The following is a 21,827-nucleotide window of genomic DNA, read 5'->3' as shown; positions in this document are numbered from 1 at the left end:
TTCATGTGAAAAAAAAAAAATCGATCCAAAGAATAATACATATTATCGTCTTATTTATTATATGAAAGATTATGCATATCAATGAAAACAATATAAAGAGATGAAATTCACCATTTTGTTTTTAGTCCAGTAAATATGAGATAAGAAAACGAGTGCCTAAATACAAAGAGTAGGTCTGTTTTGAGACGGTCTCACAAATCTTTATCTGTGAGACAGGTCAACCCTATCGATATTCACAATAAAAAATAATACTCTTAGCATAAAAAATAATATTTTTTATGCATGACTCAAATAAGAGATCATTCTTACAAAATACGACTCGTGAAACCGTCTCACAGAAGTTTTTGTCAAATACAAAATACGAAAAATGTTTGTTTAAAATGTCGTTATTCAGGTGCATAGTTAATTAAAATTTATTTTCAATTTAAATTTTATCAGCAGGCTAAAAATGATAATTTCATTTCTTAGAAACCCGAAAAGATTCATATTGCAATATTTACAAATTTGACACTTGAGACAGTTTTGTGTTTATATTATGTTTAATTTTAGGTCCTGCACCTAACATTATAACTGTCATCAACCACCTAAAAGCATCACTCAACTTCTGTCTTCTGCCTTATTTTGGTGTTTTCCTTGTTGGTTGCATTATCCCCTTTCCTTCAAGATTTGGTTACCTTTACCAAGTGCAAGCAGTGACTAACTTGGATATTGGTAAACATTTTGTCGTAACATCAGCTGCATTATCTTCTGATGATATTTTCTCAACCTTGTTGTTTCCACTTGATATTGCTTCTTGGAGGAAGTGTAGCTTTATATCAATGTCTTTCGACCTCTCATGAAACATGGGATTCTTCATGAGATGTAAAGCACTTTGGCTATCACAACGGATCACCATTTCTTCTTGATTTATTCCAAGTTCCTTGATGAAACCTTACGGCCAAATTTCTTCCTTTATAATTTCTGTTGCTAGGATATATTCGGCCTTTATGATTGATAAAGCAACCACCTTTTGCAAACTTGCCCTCCAACTTATAGCTCCACCATAGGCAGTAAAGATGTACCCCGACAGTGACTTTCTTGAGTCGAGACAACCTGCAAAATCCAAGTCAACTTATCTTTCAATCACCTTCTTTGAAATGTATTCTCCTGTATAATAGAGTCCAACACTCTTTGATCCAACCAAGTATCTTAAAATCCACTTAAGTGCTAATCAATGTTCCTTGCCCGGGTTTGCCATGAACGTACTTACTATATACTCAATGCTTATGCTAGATCTTGCCTGGTACACACCAGACAGTACATGATGCAACCTACAACATTTTCATATGGTACCTTTTCCATGTAGTCCACCTCTTCCTTGTCTTTAGGTGACTGGGCGACAGAAAGTTTGAAATACTGACCTAGTGGGGTGCTAACTGGTTTGGCACATGTCATCTCAAATTTTGTAGGTATGTTCTCAACATAACTTTCCTGTGATAGGAACAACTCCTTTTGATTCTTGTTACATGTAAAATTAATGCCCAGAATGTTCCTTGCATGTCCCAAGTCCTTCATTTCAAATTCCTCATTTAACCTTGCCCTGAGTTTGTCAATTTCCAGCCTATCCTTGCTTGCAATAAGCATATCATTGACGTAGAGCAGTAGGTAAACTCTACTCATTGATATGCCCCTTTTTAAGTACACACAAGTGTCATATATACTTGGATCTGTCATATCCAATATTTCCATGAATCTGTCAAAGAGAATGTACCATTGTCTAGGGGATTGTTTCAACTTTCAACCCATAGAGTGAATTTTTTAATACGCATACTTGGTTTAAACCCCCTTGTATAAAACCATCGGGTTGCCTCATATAGATGATCTCTTGTAACTCAACGTGTAGAAACATTTTCTTAATGTCCATTTTATCCAATTCCATGTCTTGTTGTGCAACCATAGCTAACATTAATCTGATGGATGTTTGTTTATCAATAGTGAAAATATTTTCATTGAAATTCACTCTCTATCTTTGTGTGAACCTTTTAGCTACTGGTCATGCTTTGTATTTTGTTTCTTCAAGTTCTGTAACTCCCTCTTTCTTCTTAAATACCCATTTTTTTACCTTTTGTTTTGTCCACAAGATCCCAAGTATTGTTTTTCTTTAATTAGGAATCCATTTCTTCCTACATAGCTTTGAGCCACTTCGAGCTCTCTGTGTTGTTTACTTCTTGTCTATCGTCCAGAGACTCCACCTCATCAAGATCACTAACAGTCACATATGCATAAGAAAGTAAACATGTTGTATAATCGTTTTTCTCGTGCCCAAATGCAGCGGAAGTTTTACTTTTTTTTTTTGAATCTTGACATTCAAGATATTGTTTTGAACACTCGTATGGTTTTAATAAACAAACATTCATAAGATGTTTAGTATATACCTTTAGTGAACAATTTTTATTTGGCTCCAACTACTCCGGTATAAGCGGACGTAGCTCTTGTTGTATATTCCTACGAACTTTCTTCGAATCTTCTTTCTTTAATCTCTTAATCTGGTCCATGACTGGATTACTTGTTCATCTTCCAACTTGCACTCGAAAGTATAGAAGAATTTTACGTTGAGATGGTTGCCGAAATCAAGAAGAATGGGAGGAGGTGTTTTTCGAAAATCCCTTGGCTTGGAGGCTAGGGTTTCGAAAATTGTGAGTGGAGAATTGTATGTGTAGCCCTAAACCTAATACACATATATATAAGCTTATGGCCCATTAATTAAATACTTAACGAGCTTAATCAATTAATTATTCTACTTCAACTTTGAACCTTAAAAATTTGTATGTTACATTTTACATACATTCATTACATTTAATTTAAATCATTTATAATTTCAACATTTGAGTTTAATATTTAAATTATAAATTCAACTCCTTGAATTTATCACCTCCAAAATTTAATAGTCGTAAATTCAACTTCTTGAATTTATTTCTCAATGTTTTCTATAAATTCAACTCCTTGAATTTATTATCTCAATGTTTTATATAAATTTAACTCCTTGAATTTATTATCTCAACGGGGACAAAATAATCAATTACTTATTTGACCCTCAATGGTTCAGGGATGTAGCTAGACGTGGGCTCACAACTCTTTGTGATTCAGGATATAATCATTTATTCGGACTTACCCTAATTTGCCTCATTCTATGTATCAACAATTAATCATGAGAATGTCAGAAATCAAATCTCTGATTAAACTCATCGAATCATGGTAAGAGCGTCATCGAATCATGGTAAGAGCGTCTATTAGCATCGCACCATGATTCCCTAGGTATCACTGATAGTGTCTGCAAGAACCAGTCGGTTATAATTAACGTACAATGCGGTTCCTTCATCTCATATATCCCGATAAAATCTGCAATCATTGGTTCATCGAGGGTTGCATAAGAATTCGATAACTGTGTGACACATCTTGAGAATAAATATTGTCAATGCATGTACAATTGGAGAACTCCTTCCCTAATGTACATCTCACACTCTGGCCAGAGATTCCATGCACTATTATTTCATCAGATCACACAAAATATCCACACTCGTAGGTGAGTGGTGAATTCCCGACTACAATGCACTAGCTCCTACATGTGTCACAACTGTACCCAATCTCGCTACCTGATGACCCTCATGGAGTCGGTAAACGAGTCAAAGCACAGCCCTAGCATATAGAGCATCAGTGTTGTCTCGGGTCGTAAGGACCAATGATGTACAATTACAACCATGGACTTATCATCTCGATGAATGATAACCACTTGGAAAGTCCTAGGGAGGGCAGTTTGGTATAATCATCATATGACTACACATCTGCGTGTTTGGACATCTCCATGTCCTTACCAAGAAACGCGGTACACAATATCACATATGCTAGTCTCGAGCTCAAGCGACATTTATCTATGTTTTAGGCGGCTGAATCGACTAGGAATGAATTTAGATTATACAGAAATTACAAATGAGTTTCAACATTGAATTACGATTCATTTGTATTAAATTATAATCAAGGTCTTTATTTGTGTTGATCACATGGGTATACAGATAAAGAAATAACAAACCATGAAATAATGCATTATATTAAAATAAAGATTTTTTATTACAACCGAGTAAATAAAAATCCCTAGCCAACAGTTGGCTTACAGGGCATCTACTCTAGCAATCTCCCACTTGCCCTAGAGCCAACTACCCATAAACTTTAATCACATTGCTTCGCGATGCTTCTCAAACAATTGTCCTTGCAAGGGCTTTGTAAGTGGATCAGCAATATTATCTGTAGAGGAGACTCTTTAGACTGATATAACTCATCTTCCCACAATATTCCGGATGATGATGAACTTCCTCAGTATATGTTTAGATCGCTAATGAGACCTTGGTTCCTTTGTTTGCACAACGGCACCAGTGTTGTCGCAGTACATCGGAACTTGATCAACTCTATTAGAAATAACGCCCAAATCTTGGACAAAATTCCTTATCCAAACTACCTCTTTGGCTGCAGCAGATGCAGCAATGTATTCAACTTCAGTGGTAGAATCCGTAACGGTATCCTTATTGGAACTTTTCCAAGAGGCAGCCGGACCATTGAGAATGAATACAAAACCAGAGATCGATTTTGAATCATCTACGTCACATTGGAAGCTAGAATCAATGTAGTCTTCCAATTTCAATTCTCTACCTCCATAGACCATGAACAAGTTCTTAGACATTCTTAAGTACTGAAGAATATCTTTCACGGCCTTCCAATGTATTGGAACAGAGTTCGCCTGATATCTGCTTGTAATACTCAAAGCGTAAGCAACATCAGTATGTGTTGATATCATACCATACATGATACTTCCAATGGCTGATGCATATGGGATACATGTCATCTTCTCTATCTCTTCATTAGTCTTGGAACACTTATTTTTAGATAGAGTAACACCATGACACATTGTTAAGTATCATCTCTTGAACTCTTCCATAGAGAACCACTTCAGAATGATATCGATATAAGTGGCTTGGGTGAGCCCCATCATCCTCTTTGATCTATCTCTATAGATTTGTATTCCCAATACGTAGGATGTTTCACCCATGTAGTTCATGGAGAAATTATTTTTTAACCATACTTTAGTTGATTGCAGTAATCATACATCATTCCCAATGAGTAGGATGTAATCAACATAAAGTATTAGGAATTTCACTGCAGTCCCACTAAATTTCTTGTACACGCATGGTTCCTCAGGATTCTTAGCAAAACCAAATTCTTGATAGTGTTATCAAATTTGAGGTTCCAACTCCTTGACGCCTGCTTGAAACCATATATTGATCTCTGAAATTTGCATACCTTATGCTCACTTCCAATTGATGTGTATCCCTCAGGTTGAGACATATAAATTTCTTCTTTGATGTCTCCATTGAGGAATGCAGTCTTTACATCCATTTGATATATCACATAGTCATACCATGCTGCTATGACTAGCAGTATTCTAATGGACTTAAACATATCAACTGTTGAAATTTTTTCCTCATAATCAATTCATTGCCTTTAAGTATAACCTTTTGCAAACAGTCTTGCTTTGAATGTCAGTACCTTCCCATCTGCCCCGAGCTTTGTATATCCATTTGCATCGTATGGGAACGATTCCCTCATTTGGATCCACTAATGTCCAGACTTGGTTTGAATACATAGGGTTCATTTCAGACTGCAATGCTCAAGCCATTTGGTTGAATTAGTATCACATATTGCTTCTTTGAAGTTCATTGGATCACGTCCAACACAAGGCTCATCATGGCCTTGTTCATGAAGAAGCGTATATCTTACATGAGGTCTGATAACCCTATCAGACCTTCTAGGAGAGTGAACTTCAACTACTGGTTGTTGGGGATTAGGTTCAACTTTTATAGTTGAGCGAGTGTCTTGAATTTTTTCAAGTTCTATCATCTTCCATTTTCTATCTAATAGAAATTCCCTTACCAGAGAGGTGACATTTATTGAAATAAACACTTTTGCTTCATTGGGGTGATAGAAATAATATCCAAAAAAATTCTTTGGATATCCTACAAAGTAGCACAAAGTGGATCTACTATCCAATTTGTCTACCACTGTCTGCTTCACATAAGCAGGACATCCTCTTATTTTCAAGTAAGAATATTTTGGAATTTTTCTCATCCATGTCTCATATGGTTCTTTATCAATTGTCTTTGTATGGACATTATTCAACAACATTGCCGCAGTTTCAATTTCAAAGCCCCAAAACAATGTAGGCGATTCAGTGGATCTTATCATGGATCCAACCATGTCTATCAAGGTCCGATTATGACGCTCAGAAACATCATTAAATTGTGGTGTTTCTGGTGGAGTCCACTATGAGAGAATCTCATTCTCTTTTAGATAACCCAAAAATTCATCACTCAAGTATTCTACACCTCGATCAGATCGAAATGTCTTAATACTCCTGCTAGCTGGTTTTCTACTTCAGATCTGAATTTTTTGAACCTTTCAAGTGCTTCAAATTTGTATTTAATCAAATAAACATACTCATACCTAGAATGCTCAGCTTTAAAGGTAATGGTGTAGGATTGACCATATTTTGTGATAACACTTAGCGGGCCACAAACATTTATGTGGATAAAATCCAGTAGACCATGCACCCGTTCCATGTTTCCATTTAGTGGAGTCTTGGTTATTTTTTCTTTTAGATAGGACTCACAAGTAGGTAGAGAATTTAAATTTGACAAGTCAAATAAGCCTTCTCCCACTATCTTGTGCATCCTTCTTTGGGAGATATGACCTAGTCTAGCGTGTTATAGTTTTGCGATTTTGGATCTTTCAATTTTCATTTGTTTATTTCGTATGCGCTTGGATATTGTTCAACGGAATATCTTTAATTTTAAGTTATAGAGATCCTTTGTTAATTCGCTGGTTCCAATCAAACATTCATTCTTATATAAATTGCAAACACCTTTAGCAAAAACACGAGAATAACCATCCTATCAAGCATAAAAATAGAAATAATTTTTTTAACCAATTCAGGAATGAATATGTATTACTCGCTTTGTGGGCCCCGAAGTAGATTTCTTGTAAGGCTTCTTGTTGGGCTTCTTCTTCTTGGGTGGGGCATAACACTCTTCCCTTTGTTTTGGGCTCCCCTTTTCGTACCAGACGATGAACCCACTCGGAGAACATGCCTTTCTTTCTTGATTGTGGTTTCATAAGTAGTAAGCATGTTGACCAACTCTTCAAATGTGGCCTCAAGCTTGTTCATATTGAAATTAACCACAAATCCATTGAATGAGGTAGGCAATGACAACAAGAGAATATCGGTCGAGAGCTCACTAAGAATAACCATGTTTAGTCTCTGGAGGTCCTGGGTTCAAGTATTGGGGGAGGTGAAAGAAACCGCATTCCAAGAGTTGAATATTCTATGAGTGACGATGCATGTGCATGGGCTAGGCTCATATTGGACCATCCTAACGACCCATGATCAGTAGTGGTGCATGCTATGGGCCGAAGTCCATGTTGGTTCAGTTTAATAGTCCATGATCGTTACAATAATTAATCAGTATGTGTGTTATTATTAATATAATAACAATAGTTGCATGAATCCGACAAATATACAAACAAACATGAAACAAGTTTTTAAAATTAATGATGGGACAAGTTTTTAAAAATAAAATGCCTAAAATTGAATAAGATCCAAAATTTAAATCAAGCCTATTAGAAAGAAAATTAAAAGAAGTTTAATATTTCATTGTCTTCCATCAATCGTGGGTTCATGATGAAAGCTATCAATAGTCAATGTCTGGCTCATATTATTGAGTAGGCATGGACGCTGAAAGCCGTGACTTACACTGACTTATTTGATGTGAACTACGTAGAACTCGTATAACTTTGGCTCATATTATTGGGGATCTCATAGATACCATCCACTAGAGTTCAATATTGATGGGTCGGGTTCGACACGTGAAGAATAAATGGATCATATTATTGGGTCCTCCTCAAACATGAGGCAAAATTACTTAAGGGTTGCAAAGCTTGTAATTGGACTCTAACTTTTGGAAATTGTGATTGACTGATATTATTCGGTATCATGATATTGGGCCTTGCGTTCTCACCAAGAAAATTGGATTTCTCATTTTCATCAGAGGGTAGTGGAAATATCAAAATAGTGGGAGGTGATTCATAAAAAAAGTCAATATTTTATGTCTTATAAAATTTCTTAAAATATTTAGTAATGTTTATTCTGTTTTCATTCGTATATCTACGATGTCGTCGTGAAATCCTTTATCTGTTATACTTGAATTAAAATATTTAGTAACATTTATTCTGTTTTCATTCATTATATTCGATGTCGTCGCGAAATCCTATATCTTTTGTACTTTATCAAAACAAGATAATTGGACCTAACTACCACGAATGGCTGAGAAATTTAAAAATCATTTTAAACTACGAGAAAATAGTATACGTGCTCAAGAAAGGTCCTCCAAAAGAGGCTGCTACCAATGCCCCTGCTGAGGAATTGGTTAAGCTTGGGAAATGATGGGACCATAATCTACAAGCTAAGAGCTATATGATGGCTCTATGTCAAATGAGTTGCAGAGGCTGTTTGAGGAAGCTGAGATTGCTGCTGAAATTTACGACTACCTACAAGAGTTGTATGATGAACAAACACGTCCACGTAGGCACGCTACTATCAAATAGCTCATGAAATCACGCTTGCGAGAAGGGTTCTTGGACCATGAACATAGAGTGAGGATGATTGAGCACATTTAGAAGTTGGTGGGAGGGACCTTGTTATTTCGAATGAATTGTCCACAGATATTCTACTATTATCATTGTCATCGTCGTTTGATGATTTTGTGGTGAACTTCAATATAAACAATTTGGAGGCTGGCCTTGAAGAGTTTTTCAACATGCTTACAAGTTATGAAGGAACCATCAAAAAAGAAAAACATGTTTTCTTCATGGGCTCTTCGTCAGGGAAAAAGAAAGGCCTAAAAGGGAAGAGGAAGAAACATTTTTCTCCTTCAAAGAAAAACAAACCAAGTAAGAAGGAGGTTCCAAACATTTCTAAAGTGCCCACAAAATCTGATAAATAGAAAATTTTTGCTACTATTGCAAGAAGGTTGGACATTTGAAGCACAATTGCAAGGAATATATAGCATAGAAGGGTTCTGCAAATACTATGTTTCATATTGAAATAAATGCCTCAAATAATTCAACTCCTAGGTTATTAGCTATTGGATGTGGATCATATCTATGCAATTATTTTCATGCGAAGACAATAAGTAGAAGGCTAAAGGAATATGAGACCTTCCTGAGGATGAGCAATGGAGCAAGAGTTGCTGCAAAGACCTTAGGAGACGTTTACTTGACATTATACAGTAACTTCAAGTTATTTTTTAGAGATATTTTATATCTTACAGATTTGGTTTACAACATTATTTCCATTTATATACTTGATAAATATGGTTTTTCTTATTTATTTGCTAAAGGTGTTTGCAATATTTACAAGAATGAATGTTTAATTGGAACATGCGAAATACAAAACGGTGTCTATAACTTAAGAATAAAAGATATTTCAACCAGCCATGTCCAAGAAAATACGATATCAACAACAAAAACAAATAAAACGAGATAGTTTAAATCAAGCACTCTTGTGACATGCTTGCATAGGACATATTGCCCAAAAAATGATGTACAAACTAGTGGGAGAAGACATGTTTGACTGATTAGACATAAACTCTCTAGAGATATGTGAGTCCTGTCTGAAATGAACGATGACCAAAGTCCCTTTCCTAAGGAAAGTCGAACGTGGACATGATCTGTTGAATCTGATCCATACATATGTGTATGGCCCGCTATGAAACGTCAACTACTTATTTTTCTTTTAAAATATACTAGGAATTTTTTTCTTTCTAATTCATTCGGCCGAAACACTAAGCATTTAAAATATGAATATTTTGCTTTATTTAAAAATAAACCAACCAACTATTATTTGAAAATCCAAAAGAAAGTAATTTCAAGCATAAACTTGTCAACGGCAACCAACCTAAACTAACAATATTTCAAAAATAAACTCAACTCTAACATCCTCTCAAAAACCTCTCAAAAGCATCATGAGTCATAAAAATCTTTAGGTAATCATAAATTATAAACTTGTTTTATTTGCGAAAAACTAGCGACGGTTCTCGGGTTATGTGCACCTTTAATCCAGCAAGATCAACCATCAAGACTTTCATTAATATCAATCTCATGCTCACTTACATCGATCACACCTAGTGAGTCTATTGACTCAGCAAACCTTAACCATGATAGCGAGTAATACATATATATTCACAAACAACATTGAAAACATTTTTACTTAAAATAGTCTTTTATGAATATAAACTTTAACATTTTTCCTTTTAACATATAATATCATATTTCCTTTAATCATATACATATATGTTTCCCCTTTTATTGAATTCATATCCCTAATTGTGATCTTCATATTAGCTGAAGGTCGATGGATCCATCTATGAATGACCACGGTACCGGGCGACGGGGACATCAGCGACACTCTCAATCGTCAACTGAGCCTTGAGCTTACATATCATCGTATTAGTCACAATCAATTCACCTCCTTCAACTCTTCATATTTCTATAACTTATAAAATTTCATGCACATATAAATCATTTTTCTTTTAAACCAAGCATACAACATGTCTTTTAGCATTAAAGTTTCATCATAAAATTCCATAAACATTTTAACATTTATTATAGCATTCAGGGTACTGCCAGGAAGTCTAACATTTTCAGGTGTAAAATGATTGTTTTACCCCTGAAACCCTAACTTCCCCAATTTTTTCTTAGGCAATAAAACGACAACCCAAATCATTCCAAGCATAACACAGCACCTTAAAATTCATCCATAAATATTTATTAGACGTAAACTTAAGCTCCTCGATTAATTTCTCAATTCGTTTTCAAACTTAGACGTACATCCAGATTTTGACTCGTATTCACTCGAACTTAACCAAACTTGAACTATAGGTTAATAACACCTAACTAAACCATATACAACCCAATTCAAGCCACTTAAGACCTTTGAACCAGCCTAGATCGATTACTGAATTTTCTTCCCTACAAAACTCGAAACCCTAGTCCATGCCACCCTCAAATATTTCGAACTTAGGCCCTAAACGATTGGACCAGCCCCTGACCAACCCTCTTAGGACATAGACCGAACCCATGGCAACCTACTGGACAGAACCGAACACACACAAACTCACCCAGCCCTTCTAGCCGTGCCCTAGGAGCCATGCGCGACTTCCCTCATGGGATCGCCCTAGCCTTCGAACCAAGCATCATGCAACACACTTAAACCATCCTACAGCTCCTTTAGGTCTCCTGGACACACCCTAACAGTAGATAAGTTTCGTGCTTCTAAAGGACTCCTAGCCGAACCCTCGTTTGCCCTTAAATCCTAGATTTTCGTTCAGTCATTCCCTAGCTCTTGTCCAGCCCTTAGTCATGTCTCTTGTGACCCTTTAACCTACTAGAAATCGTCCCTTATGATGCCCCTACCATGACAGTCCCTTTGTGCAATTGTTAACATAAGTTTTGGATCGCAAAAACTTGAGTTCTTGGCATAACATGGCATAAAAACGAAGATAATACAAGGGTTCATATTTTTTCATGCAAACATGCATCAATCATATATTATGGTACGATCGATGAGAAAAAGAAATTAAGGCGCGCTTTTGCGTATATTACGCACGAAAATCAACTTACGATATGAGGGACGTTGGTGGAGAGATGGGGGAAGGATCTTTGCTGCGTTTTTCCTTGAAGTTCACGTGAATTGCTTGCCTTGGACGTGTGGCGTGTGACTCGGCTACTGATGGAGAGTCCTAGTATTTCTTTAGGGTGAGGGGCGTGGGTTGTGAGGGTTTTGGAGAGGGTTTGATGGTTTTATATTTTAATTAGAACACATGGTGCAAGCTTAGGCCCATTAACCTAGTATATAAACCTAATAGTTAATATATAAATAATTTCATAGTAGCATCCACCAACAAGTAACATGTTGGTGTCTTGCGGTAATTGTGCAACCATTCTTGCCATTGACTATTTTTTAAAAGTATTTTTTTAAAAAGAACATATATAATATAAAGATATAAATAATTCGATTCAAGAAATGGTCATTTTAAAAAACAAAACAGAATGAAGGTGTGTTAAGAACTAGTCAAAGAGATGAAAGTTGGCAAAATTGTCCTTGGTTACGTTGTATGTTTTTGTTGTCCTAACACCAGAATTTCAGGAACTAATAATGAACAACTTGTAGTTTCGGCCTAGAGTGGGTCTCATGTGAGACCGTCTTACAGATCTTAATCTGTGAGACGGGTCAATCATACCCATATCACAATAAAAAGTAATACTCTTAGCATAAAAAAGTAATACATTTTTATGGATGACCCAAATAAGATATATGTCTCACAAATACGATCCGTGAGACCGTCTCACACAAGTTTTTGTCTTCGGCCTAATCAGTTCCCTGAAAATATTATAAATTAGTATTGAGGATCATGCAATATAATATAAGATATTATATTTTTCCTAAGTTTTTTTCCCACGTCGATCTTGGAATAATAAACAATTAGTAACATTGAGAAATTTGATAATTCGCTATGATTTAAACTATAATCAGAAAAAAAAAAAAAAAAAAAAAACACAGACACACACACACACATATATATATATATATATAATATATATATATATATATATATATATATATATATATATATACGTCGAGATTTTGATTTTCCAAAACAAATGTGAGTAGGTCTCATGTGAGACCGTCTCACGGATCTTAATCTGTGAGGTAGGTTAACCCTACCGATATTTACAATAAAAAGTAATACTCTTAGCATAAAAAGTAATATTTTTTCATGGATGACCCAAATAATAGATCTGTCTCACAAATACGACTCGTGAGACCGTCTCACACAAGTTTTTGCCCACAAATATGCCTAAAAATTGTAATTTAAAATTCAATATGATTAAATCTACAGTGTTAATTGTCCTCAGTTTACGCATAAAACATGTTGCCTAAACATAAACAAGTAAACAGAATTTGACAAATCTCGGATGAGACAACACATTATGGTCTTTTTATATACGTAAAAATAAAAATAATATAATTGACTTTGTTAATTGATCATGTCTAGATTCATGACCGTTGCCACTATAAATAAGTAACAGTATAAGCATGAATTAGGTTAGGTTTATCACACGGGCGGCATTAACCACGTACTCTAATTTGTAATAATCAAAGTCTTATTTTATCGTATATGTTTCTGAAATCAAAATTGAAAATTAGTAATAATAATAATAACATATTATAGTTTAGAACATTAACTATTTGCAGCAATAATAAAATGCAACCAAACCGACTATCTAAATAAATAAATGGAAAAACTATCTATAACTAAATAAAGTTTTCAATATTGTTGGAATTTAAACAGTAAGAATTTGTACAAGAAAATGGTCTTGGTTGCGCCGGTTTAATTAAAACCGTCGTAAATTTTAGCGACAATTTATAAAACGATTTTTTAATCAAAATCGTCGCTAATTAGCGACGATAAGATTTAAGCAAAACTGTCGCTCATTAGCGACGGTACAAGAGAACCGTCGAGACATGTCGCTAATTAGCGACAGTTTCGCTTAAACCGTCGCTAATTGGCGACGGTTGTAAGAATCATCACTATAATTAGCAACCGTGTTGGGTGTAATAATTGTCTTTACTTGGTAGAACAATCGAACCGTAGTGCTTGAGCTGCTGTGCTGTTTAGAATATTTGAGTTGCACCATTACCACAAACTATAGCTTTTGGTAAAGCGGCAGGCACTCGGTTCTACAATTGGTATCAGAGCCAAGGTCATGGGTTCGATTCCCATTGATTGCAAGGAGTGCAATTATTGGAAGGGAGATTGTTGGGTGAAAAAATTGTCCTTACTTGGTAGAGCAATCGAACCGTGGAGCTTGAGCTGCTATACGGTTTCAAAGATTTGAGTTGCACAATTACTACCAGCTATAGCTTTTGGTAAAGCCGCAAGCACTCGGTCCTACAATTGGTATTAGAGCCAAGGTCACGGGTTCGATTCTCATTGATTACAAGGAGTGCAATTATTGAGAGAAAGATTGTTGAGTGCAATAATTGTCCTAAATTGGTAAAGCAATCGAATCGTGGTGCTAGAGCTGTTGTGTGATTTAAAAGATTTGAGTTGCATCATTATCACCGGCTATAGCTTTTGGTAAAGTGACAAGCACTCGATCCTACAGACCGTTTTTCATAAAACTATCGCTATAAATCAGCGACAGTTTAAAAATTAAAACTGTCGCTAATTGCGACAGTTTTTTAATGCCGCAAATTGTCTATAAATTGGGGCATTTCGGTTCATTTTCTCTTCACATCTGTGATATATTTGTCTCTGTTAAGTGATTTTGTTGTTTGTTTATTGACGCAAGATTTAATCGTTTCATACATTATTTACAAATTTGAAAATCATTAATTTAGATGAGTTGAGTAGATTATTTAAAAATTTGTATAAGTAATTATAAAATTAATTTTTTTAAAAAAATTATAAAATAACATTTTTTTTTATAAAAATGAAACAATTAGCGACGGGTTTTAACGAAACAGTCTCTAATTAGGTCATATTCAGTCGCTGATTAGCAATGGTTTATACAAACATCGTCACTAATTAGCGACGATTTGGATCATATTCTATCGCTAAATTGACGACGGTTTATATCACAACCGTTGCTGATATAGCGATGGTTTATCTACTCAAAACCGTCGCTAATTAGCGACGAGTTTTGAGAAACCGTTTGCATATTTTTGGGACGGTCATTTTAGCAATGGTGGTAATTTCCATCGCTAAGTAGAATATTTTTTTTTAGTATTATATCCTTATTTTATCCATATCTTACTAAGTTTTACAAAGAATTAGTTATAAATTATTATGTTATCCATCATCTCATCTTTCAAATGGAACGATGTCATTAGGTTCAGAGGTTGGTGGATATATGATGTTATAAAACAAAAATCCCAGAATTTGTTTGGTCAAGATGTGCCCGAGAATTCAATCAAACAACCAAACACAAGTGAAAGCAAGAAAATAAAAACTTACGGCATATAATTTAGAGACGCAAGATTAATAATGGTTCTGCTTAAGGCCTATATCCACTTTAGAACAAGGAGCGATAGATTTTATTCTCTCTCAAAGAAGATTAAAGGAAGAAACTCTTATCGTGTCAAGCACCAGAAATCAACAGTGGAGGGAAGCAGAAAGAATGAACACCGATTACAGTACGTACTTTACTACATAAACTTCATTTATCTATACTATATTATTAAGTATGATAGCTTAGAGTAACTATCTTAAAGGATATCAAAATATTTAATTTTATAATTAATTTTCTTACCTTATTAAAAACATCATCAAATCACTCCATATTTTACGTAGAAAAAAATCTAAACAAAACTTCTTTTTTAAATCGAACAACTCTTTTAAATTGAAAATAATTTTGTGTTAATTTTTTAGTATTATTTGATAAATTTAAAATAATAACACATACAATTTGCTTTATGAGAGCTGGAGTTGATTCATTGGTCCATTATCAACGCACGAGTTGCTGCAGTTATTGATACTTGATACTATTTTCCTTTACCCATTTCCATTGTTGCTTACATTTTGTTCCACTGCTAGCTGCTGTTTACGTCATTTTCGCTAGCGTTTCACTTTAAGTGGTTGTTTGAAATCGATTCGCCATATTGAAGAAAAAATTTAATTTTTATTTATAATGCTCGAAAAATCAGTCCAACATAAACCACAATGCATGCAAACGATTTAAATTGCTTAATTGATTTTAAAATGCTTACGCGATGCATAATATATGATTAAATGATTAAATTGCATGATATCATGAGAACTGAAGATTTTGTTCGAATATTAGATAATAGGTTGGGAAAATGAGACAGGTGATGACCAAGAGAAAACGAATATTTTTCAATAAATGTTTTCAAGGCATCTTGATATGATTAAAAATGATTAGATTTTTCTAAAAATGATAGAGTTCAAATTATTTTACGAGACAAGCATGATTTTATCCTAGAAGCCGATTTTAGGCAAACGAGGGACTTTTTAAAATATCAAATGCATTATTTTTGAAAACTAATTTTTATAAACTTTTATTTTTCAATTAAATAGGTGTTATTGAGCTTAATTTACCTAGGATGAGTAGGCCCAATTGCTCATAAACTTGGAAGCCCAATACCCAAACCCATTATCATGCAAATAAAAATCTATAAAATAGAAAACCTAGGTATTTTTGCACCATATCAACTGTCCAATTCACACACTTCACACACAATAATTTCAAAATTTTGGAGGAGGAAAAACAAGGAGTTTGCGTCGCCCGTTCGCTCTTCTTCGCACTCCACACCGACGATCGCATATTCGAAGGTTCTAAAACGCAAAGGCACACATCTAAACTTCTTTGATGCAACATTCAAATCATATTATGCTTGTTTTAATTATTTTTGCATGAAAAATATAGAATCATGAACCGTTCAATGTTAGAACAAATATTTTCAAAGTTGTGATTATTTTACGCTTGTTGAAAAACGTTATGATCCCTAAAGACACGCTTCCAATATGAGTTGTTTAAGGGCTAGGAAAAGAGTCGTTAAGGACAACACGAGGTGCAAGGTTCAAAATACGATAACGTACCCTAACTGCATGCGAATCTATGGAAAATTGAAAAGGAATAATTAAAGGGTTTTAACTGCATGAATTAAATGTGGTGTGTATGCTTACATGTTTAAAATTCATTGTTCTGCACGAATGCGTAAAACTGTTTTTAAAGGTATTCGAGAAACGATCGAGTAACGAAGACCATAGACCATATGAGGGAAAAATATTTTTATTAATAATTAATTTTAACTTTTTAATATATGGTACATGTGTGGTATTTTGAAAATGGATGTTTTGAGGTGATTTTATATGGCGAGACGTAATTTTTAACGTTATTCCATTTTTCGACGAAAATATGAACTTTTTGAGGACTCGGCTAATATTTTCACAACCTTTTCTAAACAAAATATTTTATATATTAACTATTGGGTCTAATGGGCCTAATATACCATGTTAATGGGCCTAAGCCTACACCATGAGTTTTAATTAAAATAAAAGCCCCAAACCCTACCCCATAACCCTCATAACACACGCCCCACCCCCTCTTAAATTTATTGGGACTCTCCCCTCCCCAAGACACACACACACACAAGATTTTTAGGAAGGGAACTCACGCAACTTGAAGGGAAAACATAACAACGGTCCCTCTCAGTCGACGTCTTCGCATCGCCAAATGTTTTTGAGCCTAATATACGCAAAAGCACGCCTTAAGTATCTTTTTCTCATCTATCACACCATAATATACATTTGATGCATGTTTGCATGAAAAGCATATTGGTTTTGTAATTATTTTCGTTTTTATGTCATGCTATGTCAAAAACTAATGATTTCATGATCCAAAACTTGTGTTAATGATGCTTGAAGGGGCTGCCATCATAGGGCTATGGGAAGGGATCATTTTAAGAGGGTTTAAGGGCCTAGACGAGTTGACACAAGGGCTGGACGTGAAGGAGGAAGAGGTTGCTCGAAAATAGAACTCTTGTGGGGCAAGGACTCTTCGACTAGGACTCTTCGAGGGCCACAGTTACTAGCTATGGCTAGGGTGTGTCTAGGAGACCAGAAGAGCTGGATGACGGTCCTTGATGGGCCAAGCAAGGGCTGGACACAAGCTAGGATAGGGCTGCATGCTTTTAGAGATTGAGGGGAAGCTAGGGTTTGGTTTTGCTTCCTAGCTGCCGGTGGATGTTAGCTTCGGTTAGGGCTTGTCCATGGGCCTCAAGAGGGCTGAGCCATGATCCTAGGTAGGCTGCACGATGCTGGGTTTGAAGGATAGAGTGATCGCACGAGTAAGGAGCTGTGCACATGCTATAGTTGACGAGTTGAGGGGATGAGGCTTTTAGGTCCTTAGGGTTCGGTCCAGTAGATTATCTAGGGTACGGTCATGGTCCTAGGATCTATGGTTAGGGGCTGGTCACGAAGGTTGGGGCATAGGAGCGAAGGGATGCAGGGCTTGATCCAACTAGGGTTTTTGAAAAGAGGATTGAAGTTCAGTAGCTCTTCTAGGCTGGTTCATTGGTATTGATTGGCTTGATTTGGATTTAATATTGTTTATTTAGGTGTTATTAAGCTTTGGTTCAAGTTTGGTTAAGTTTAGATAAGTTTCGAGTCAATACGAGTCAAAATCGGGAGGTACGTCTAAGTTCAAAAACGAATCGAGGAAATTATCGAAAACCTAAATTTTAAGCCTAAGGAATATTTAATGGAGTGTTTTAAGGTAATAGGTTAGTTTTGGAATTTGGGACGTCGTTGAGGGGTTTAGGGATAAATATGGAAATTTATAGTTCTAGGGGTAAAACGATCATTTTACACCTAAAGTTGTTAGACGTCATGGCAGTGCCCTGAATGATATAGATAATGTCAACATGTTGAATGTAAATGTTTATGAAATTATATGATGAAAAGTTAATGCTAGTTTTTCCACACTTACGTTTATGATTTACGTTTATGGCTTATGTTTATGACTTATACTAAATGATTCGAGTTACTTTTAAGATTTTTTAACTTATGATGATTTTGAGAGGTTTTGAGAGGATGTTAGAATTAGGTTATTTTTGAAAATGTTAAAGTTAGGGTTAGCACTTGGGCTGGCTCAATGCTGGGCAGGAGGGTTCAAGTAGAGTCCATGAGGGTCTGGTCAAGGTTAGGTCCAGGTTGGTTCGATGGTGCCTCGAGTTTTTAGAGATACGAATGGTTCTAAGTAAGTAAGGGGTTTGGATTTGGTGATGGCTGGGCTAGGGGCTAGGTGCGCTGGTCCAGGATGGTTCAAGGTGGATTAGGAGGGGCTGGACATGGTCTGGTCTTAGGTGGCTCGAGGATGGTTCGAAGGTTTTGGGAATAAAACGTGACCTAGAAATATTAGGGTTCGAAATTTGTTGGGAAAGGAAAGGGGTTTGAACCATGGTCCCCGGGGGACGGTTCTTGGATTACGAGGGTATTTTAGAAATGAAAAGTCTATGTTTAAAGTTTGAGAAAAAAATATTAAAGTTTGAATTAATTCGAGAATTAAACGCTTCGCGAATTAGTAAATAGGAAATTAAATCGAAAACCTCGAATTTAAGCTAAATAAAAATTTTAAAAAAATAAATTTAAGCTTAAATATTATTTGGGATGGTCTAGAGTCAATAAAAGTAAGAAAAAGTCAAAGTCGAGAAATTTTTCTTCCAGGGACAATCGGTCATTTTACACATGGGTAGTACGAAAAGGATTGGCAACGTCCGAAGGGTCATAACGCTTGTTAAATGATATATTATGATGATTTTTATGAAAATATGATATTTTATTATTTATGGTAAATTTGTGCACTTTTTACTGTAAAAATGCTATTTTTGAAAGGTCGGGATATTTTATGATTTAAAAAGGAAAAATAAAAATATTTTGAACGATGTAAATTGACTGTGACAAATAGGATATGATATATGATTTTAGGGAATATCGTGAGCGAAAAGGCTCCAGAAGGAGCCTGGATAAGGGAAAAGGCCCTAGAGGGAGTCTAACGATCGTATTTCCATTTTACGTCGGTTCCTAGTGCTCGTCCCCATGCGCAATGGTGAGCTAAGACTGATAAGGAGAACAGAGGATAAAAGGCTAGTCACTTTCAAGGATCAAACTTACCCAAAATGATAATTGATTAAAAACTTTACAATTTGAATATTTACGACTTATTTATGCTTACAAGTATTTTAAATAAAAGTATGATTTTAATGCATGTGCTTGTATATATATTATTTGTTACTCATGTTTAGAACGTGTTGAGTCATTAGACTCACTAGGTTTGAATGCTGCAGGTGATGATGATATTGAGGGAGGCGCTGACGTTTGAGTGGATCGAGTCCGGCAGTACACTACCGGGGGACATTTATTTTCCGCATTAGCTTGATAGTCAAATTCTTAAAAGATTTTGTTAATGATTTTATTAGAGATTTTTATACTTTATTTTGAAGTTTGGTGGATCATCTTAAGGGATGAAGTCGAATTTTGTTAATTAACGATTTAGAGATTTTTATGCACTTGAGATTTTGAATGTTAAACTATTTTGATTTATGAAAATGTTGAGTGATTTTTATTATTAATTTTTGAAATAATGTTTATAAAAAAATTAGTCGGTTTTTAAAATTAAAAAGTAGTAGACGTTTCAATTGGTAACAGAGCGAAGGATCCCCAAAGGGTTGTGTTACTGACACTGAAGCTCAACAAGTCATGCTTCAAGTCTGAGAGTTTTTACTGCTTTAAACTTATATGATGAAATTTTTTTAAACGCTTTTATAGAAAATTAAAAGTTGCATTTTTTTCTAAATTAAATGCATGTCGGTTACGTGGTTTGGACGGTGTGTACAATTTTGCTTCAGAGACGTGAGAAGAATTTGGTTTTGTGTATCTTGAAATTATGCACTACCTAGGATTAAGTTGATGCGAATTGAATTTGGACAACATGTTTCGAACTTTATACTGGATAGGAAGAGAATTTCGAACTGGATAGTATAGGTTGAATTTTAGGGAATCATGAACTTAGGGACTGAATTATAATAATTTGAGGGACTTAATTGCAAGTTTTGGAAATATTTAGGATGATTTTTTTATAATTCAAAAATCTAGAGGGCTTAGTTGTATGAATCCGAAAACTTGGAGGACTAAAATACAAAAATTCGGGGCTAAATTGGAGAATTCGAGAATTTTCGGGTCTTGATTGCAGATTTTAGGAGAATTATGGGGTCATTTCAGAAATTTTTGAAATCTATGAGAGCCGTTTTGCATTAAATTCGATAGTTTGAGAAGCTAGGAATGCGATATGTTAGGCTTAATTGAATAATCCGGGAGCTTTGAGATTTAGATTGCAATTTACTGAAAAATAAAAGGGTCAATTTGATTGTAGTCAACAAGTAAATAAAAAATTAAGGGTTACATAAAGAATTGCGATTGAAGAAATTAGATAGATATATAAGTATGAGGATGTCCTTGGACTATTATAAAATGTTGACAAGAAAGTAAGATTCATCAAATTAATAATTTTTGGGTATCCTAGTGGATTATAGAGAATTACGATTGTATTATATGTGTTATAAGTTTATGACGTGAAGAACAAATTATATAAATATTGGAAATAAGATTTAATCGAAAATATTATTATTTTTGGTTTTATCGTAAGATACAAATACCATTGGATTCAACAATTGCTATGGTATTGGTCTATCGGAAAGTTTGTGAGTTTTGTACTGTGGATTCCAGAATTTAAGTAAGATAATTGAGGGGATAAATGACGGAGGGAGAAAATCAGCAAACAAAATTCATGTATATTGGGATATTAGGCAAAACTATGGAAGTAATGTTATGAAGGAATAGAAGAATGCAAACCAAGAATATCGGAATTTGTGTAATCTTTGTAAGCTTCAGTTTATAAGATTTGGAAAAAATATTATTTGGGGAAATATTTAAAGTTAATAATAAACAACTCTTAGTGTCATAAAATAGTTATATCTTTTTTCTTGAGAGTATGAAATTGGGAATCTAAGTTCAAATTGGTGATCAAGAATATAGTTGTTACTAGGTGACAATTATTTTGGGACCAATTGGAAATACTCATTGGGATTACGTAGTAAGTTTTAT

At 34.9% G+C, this 21,827-nt stretch overlaps 1 protein-coding gene across 1 annotated transcript; it reads left to right on the top strand.

The window, feature by feature from the left end:
* The first annotated feature begins 8,332 nt into the window (after nt 1-8,332).
* LOC140839014 (uncharacterized) lies at nt 8,333-9,083 on the top strand. The gene is made up of 3 exons (XM_073205639.1): nt 8,333-8,506; nt 8,584-8,662; nt 8,758-9,083. The coding sequence occupies exons 1-3, from the start codon at nt 8,333-8,335 to the stop codon at nt 9,081-9,083; spliced, it is 579 nt and encodes a 192-aa protein (XP_073061740.1).
* Nucleotides 9,084-21,827: the final 12,744 nt, after the last annotated feature.

This window comes from Primulina eburnea, chromosome 8 (assembly GCF_022965805.1).
Source record: "Primulina eburnea isolate SZY01 chromosome 8, ASM2296580v1, whole genome shotgun sequence".
Classification (NCBI taxonomy): Eukaryota; Viridiplantae; Streptophyta; class Magnoliopsida; order Lamiales; family Gesneriaceae; genus Primulina; species Primulina eburnea.
Note: the sequence above shows the minus strand (reverse complement) of the source record. Positions and strands in the feature narration are given on the sequence as shown.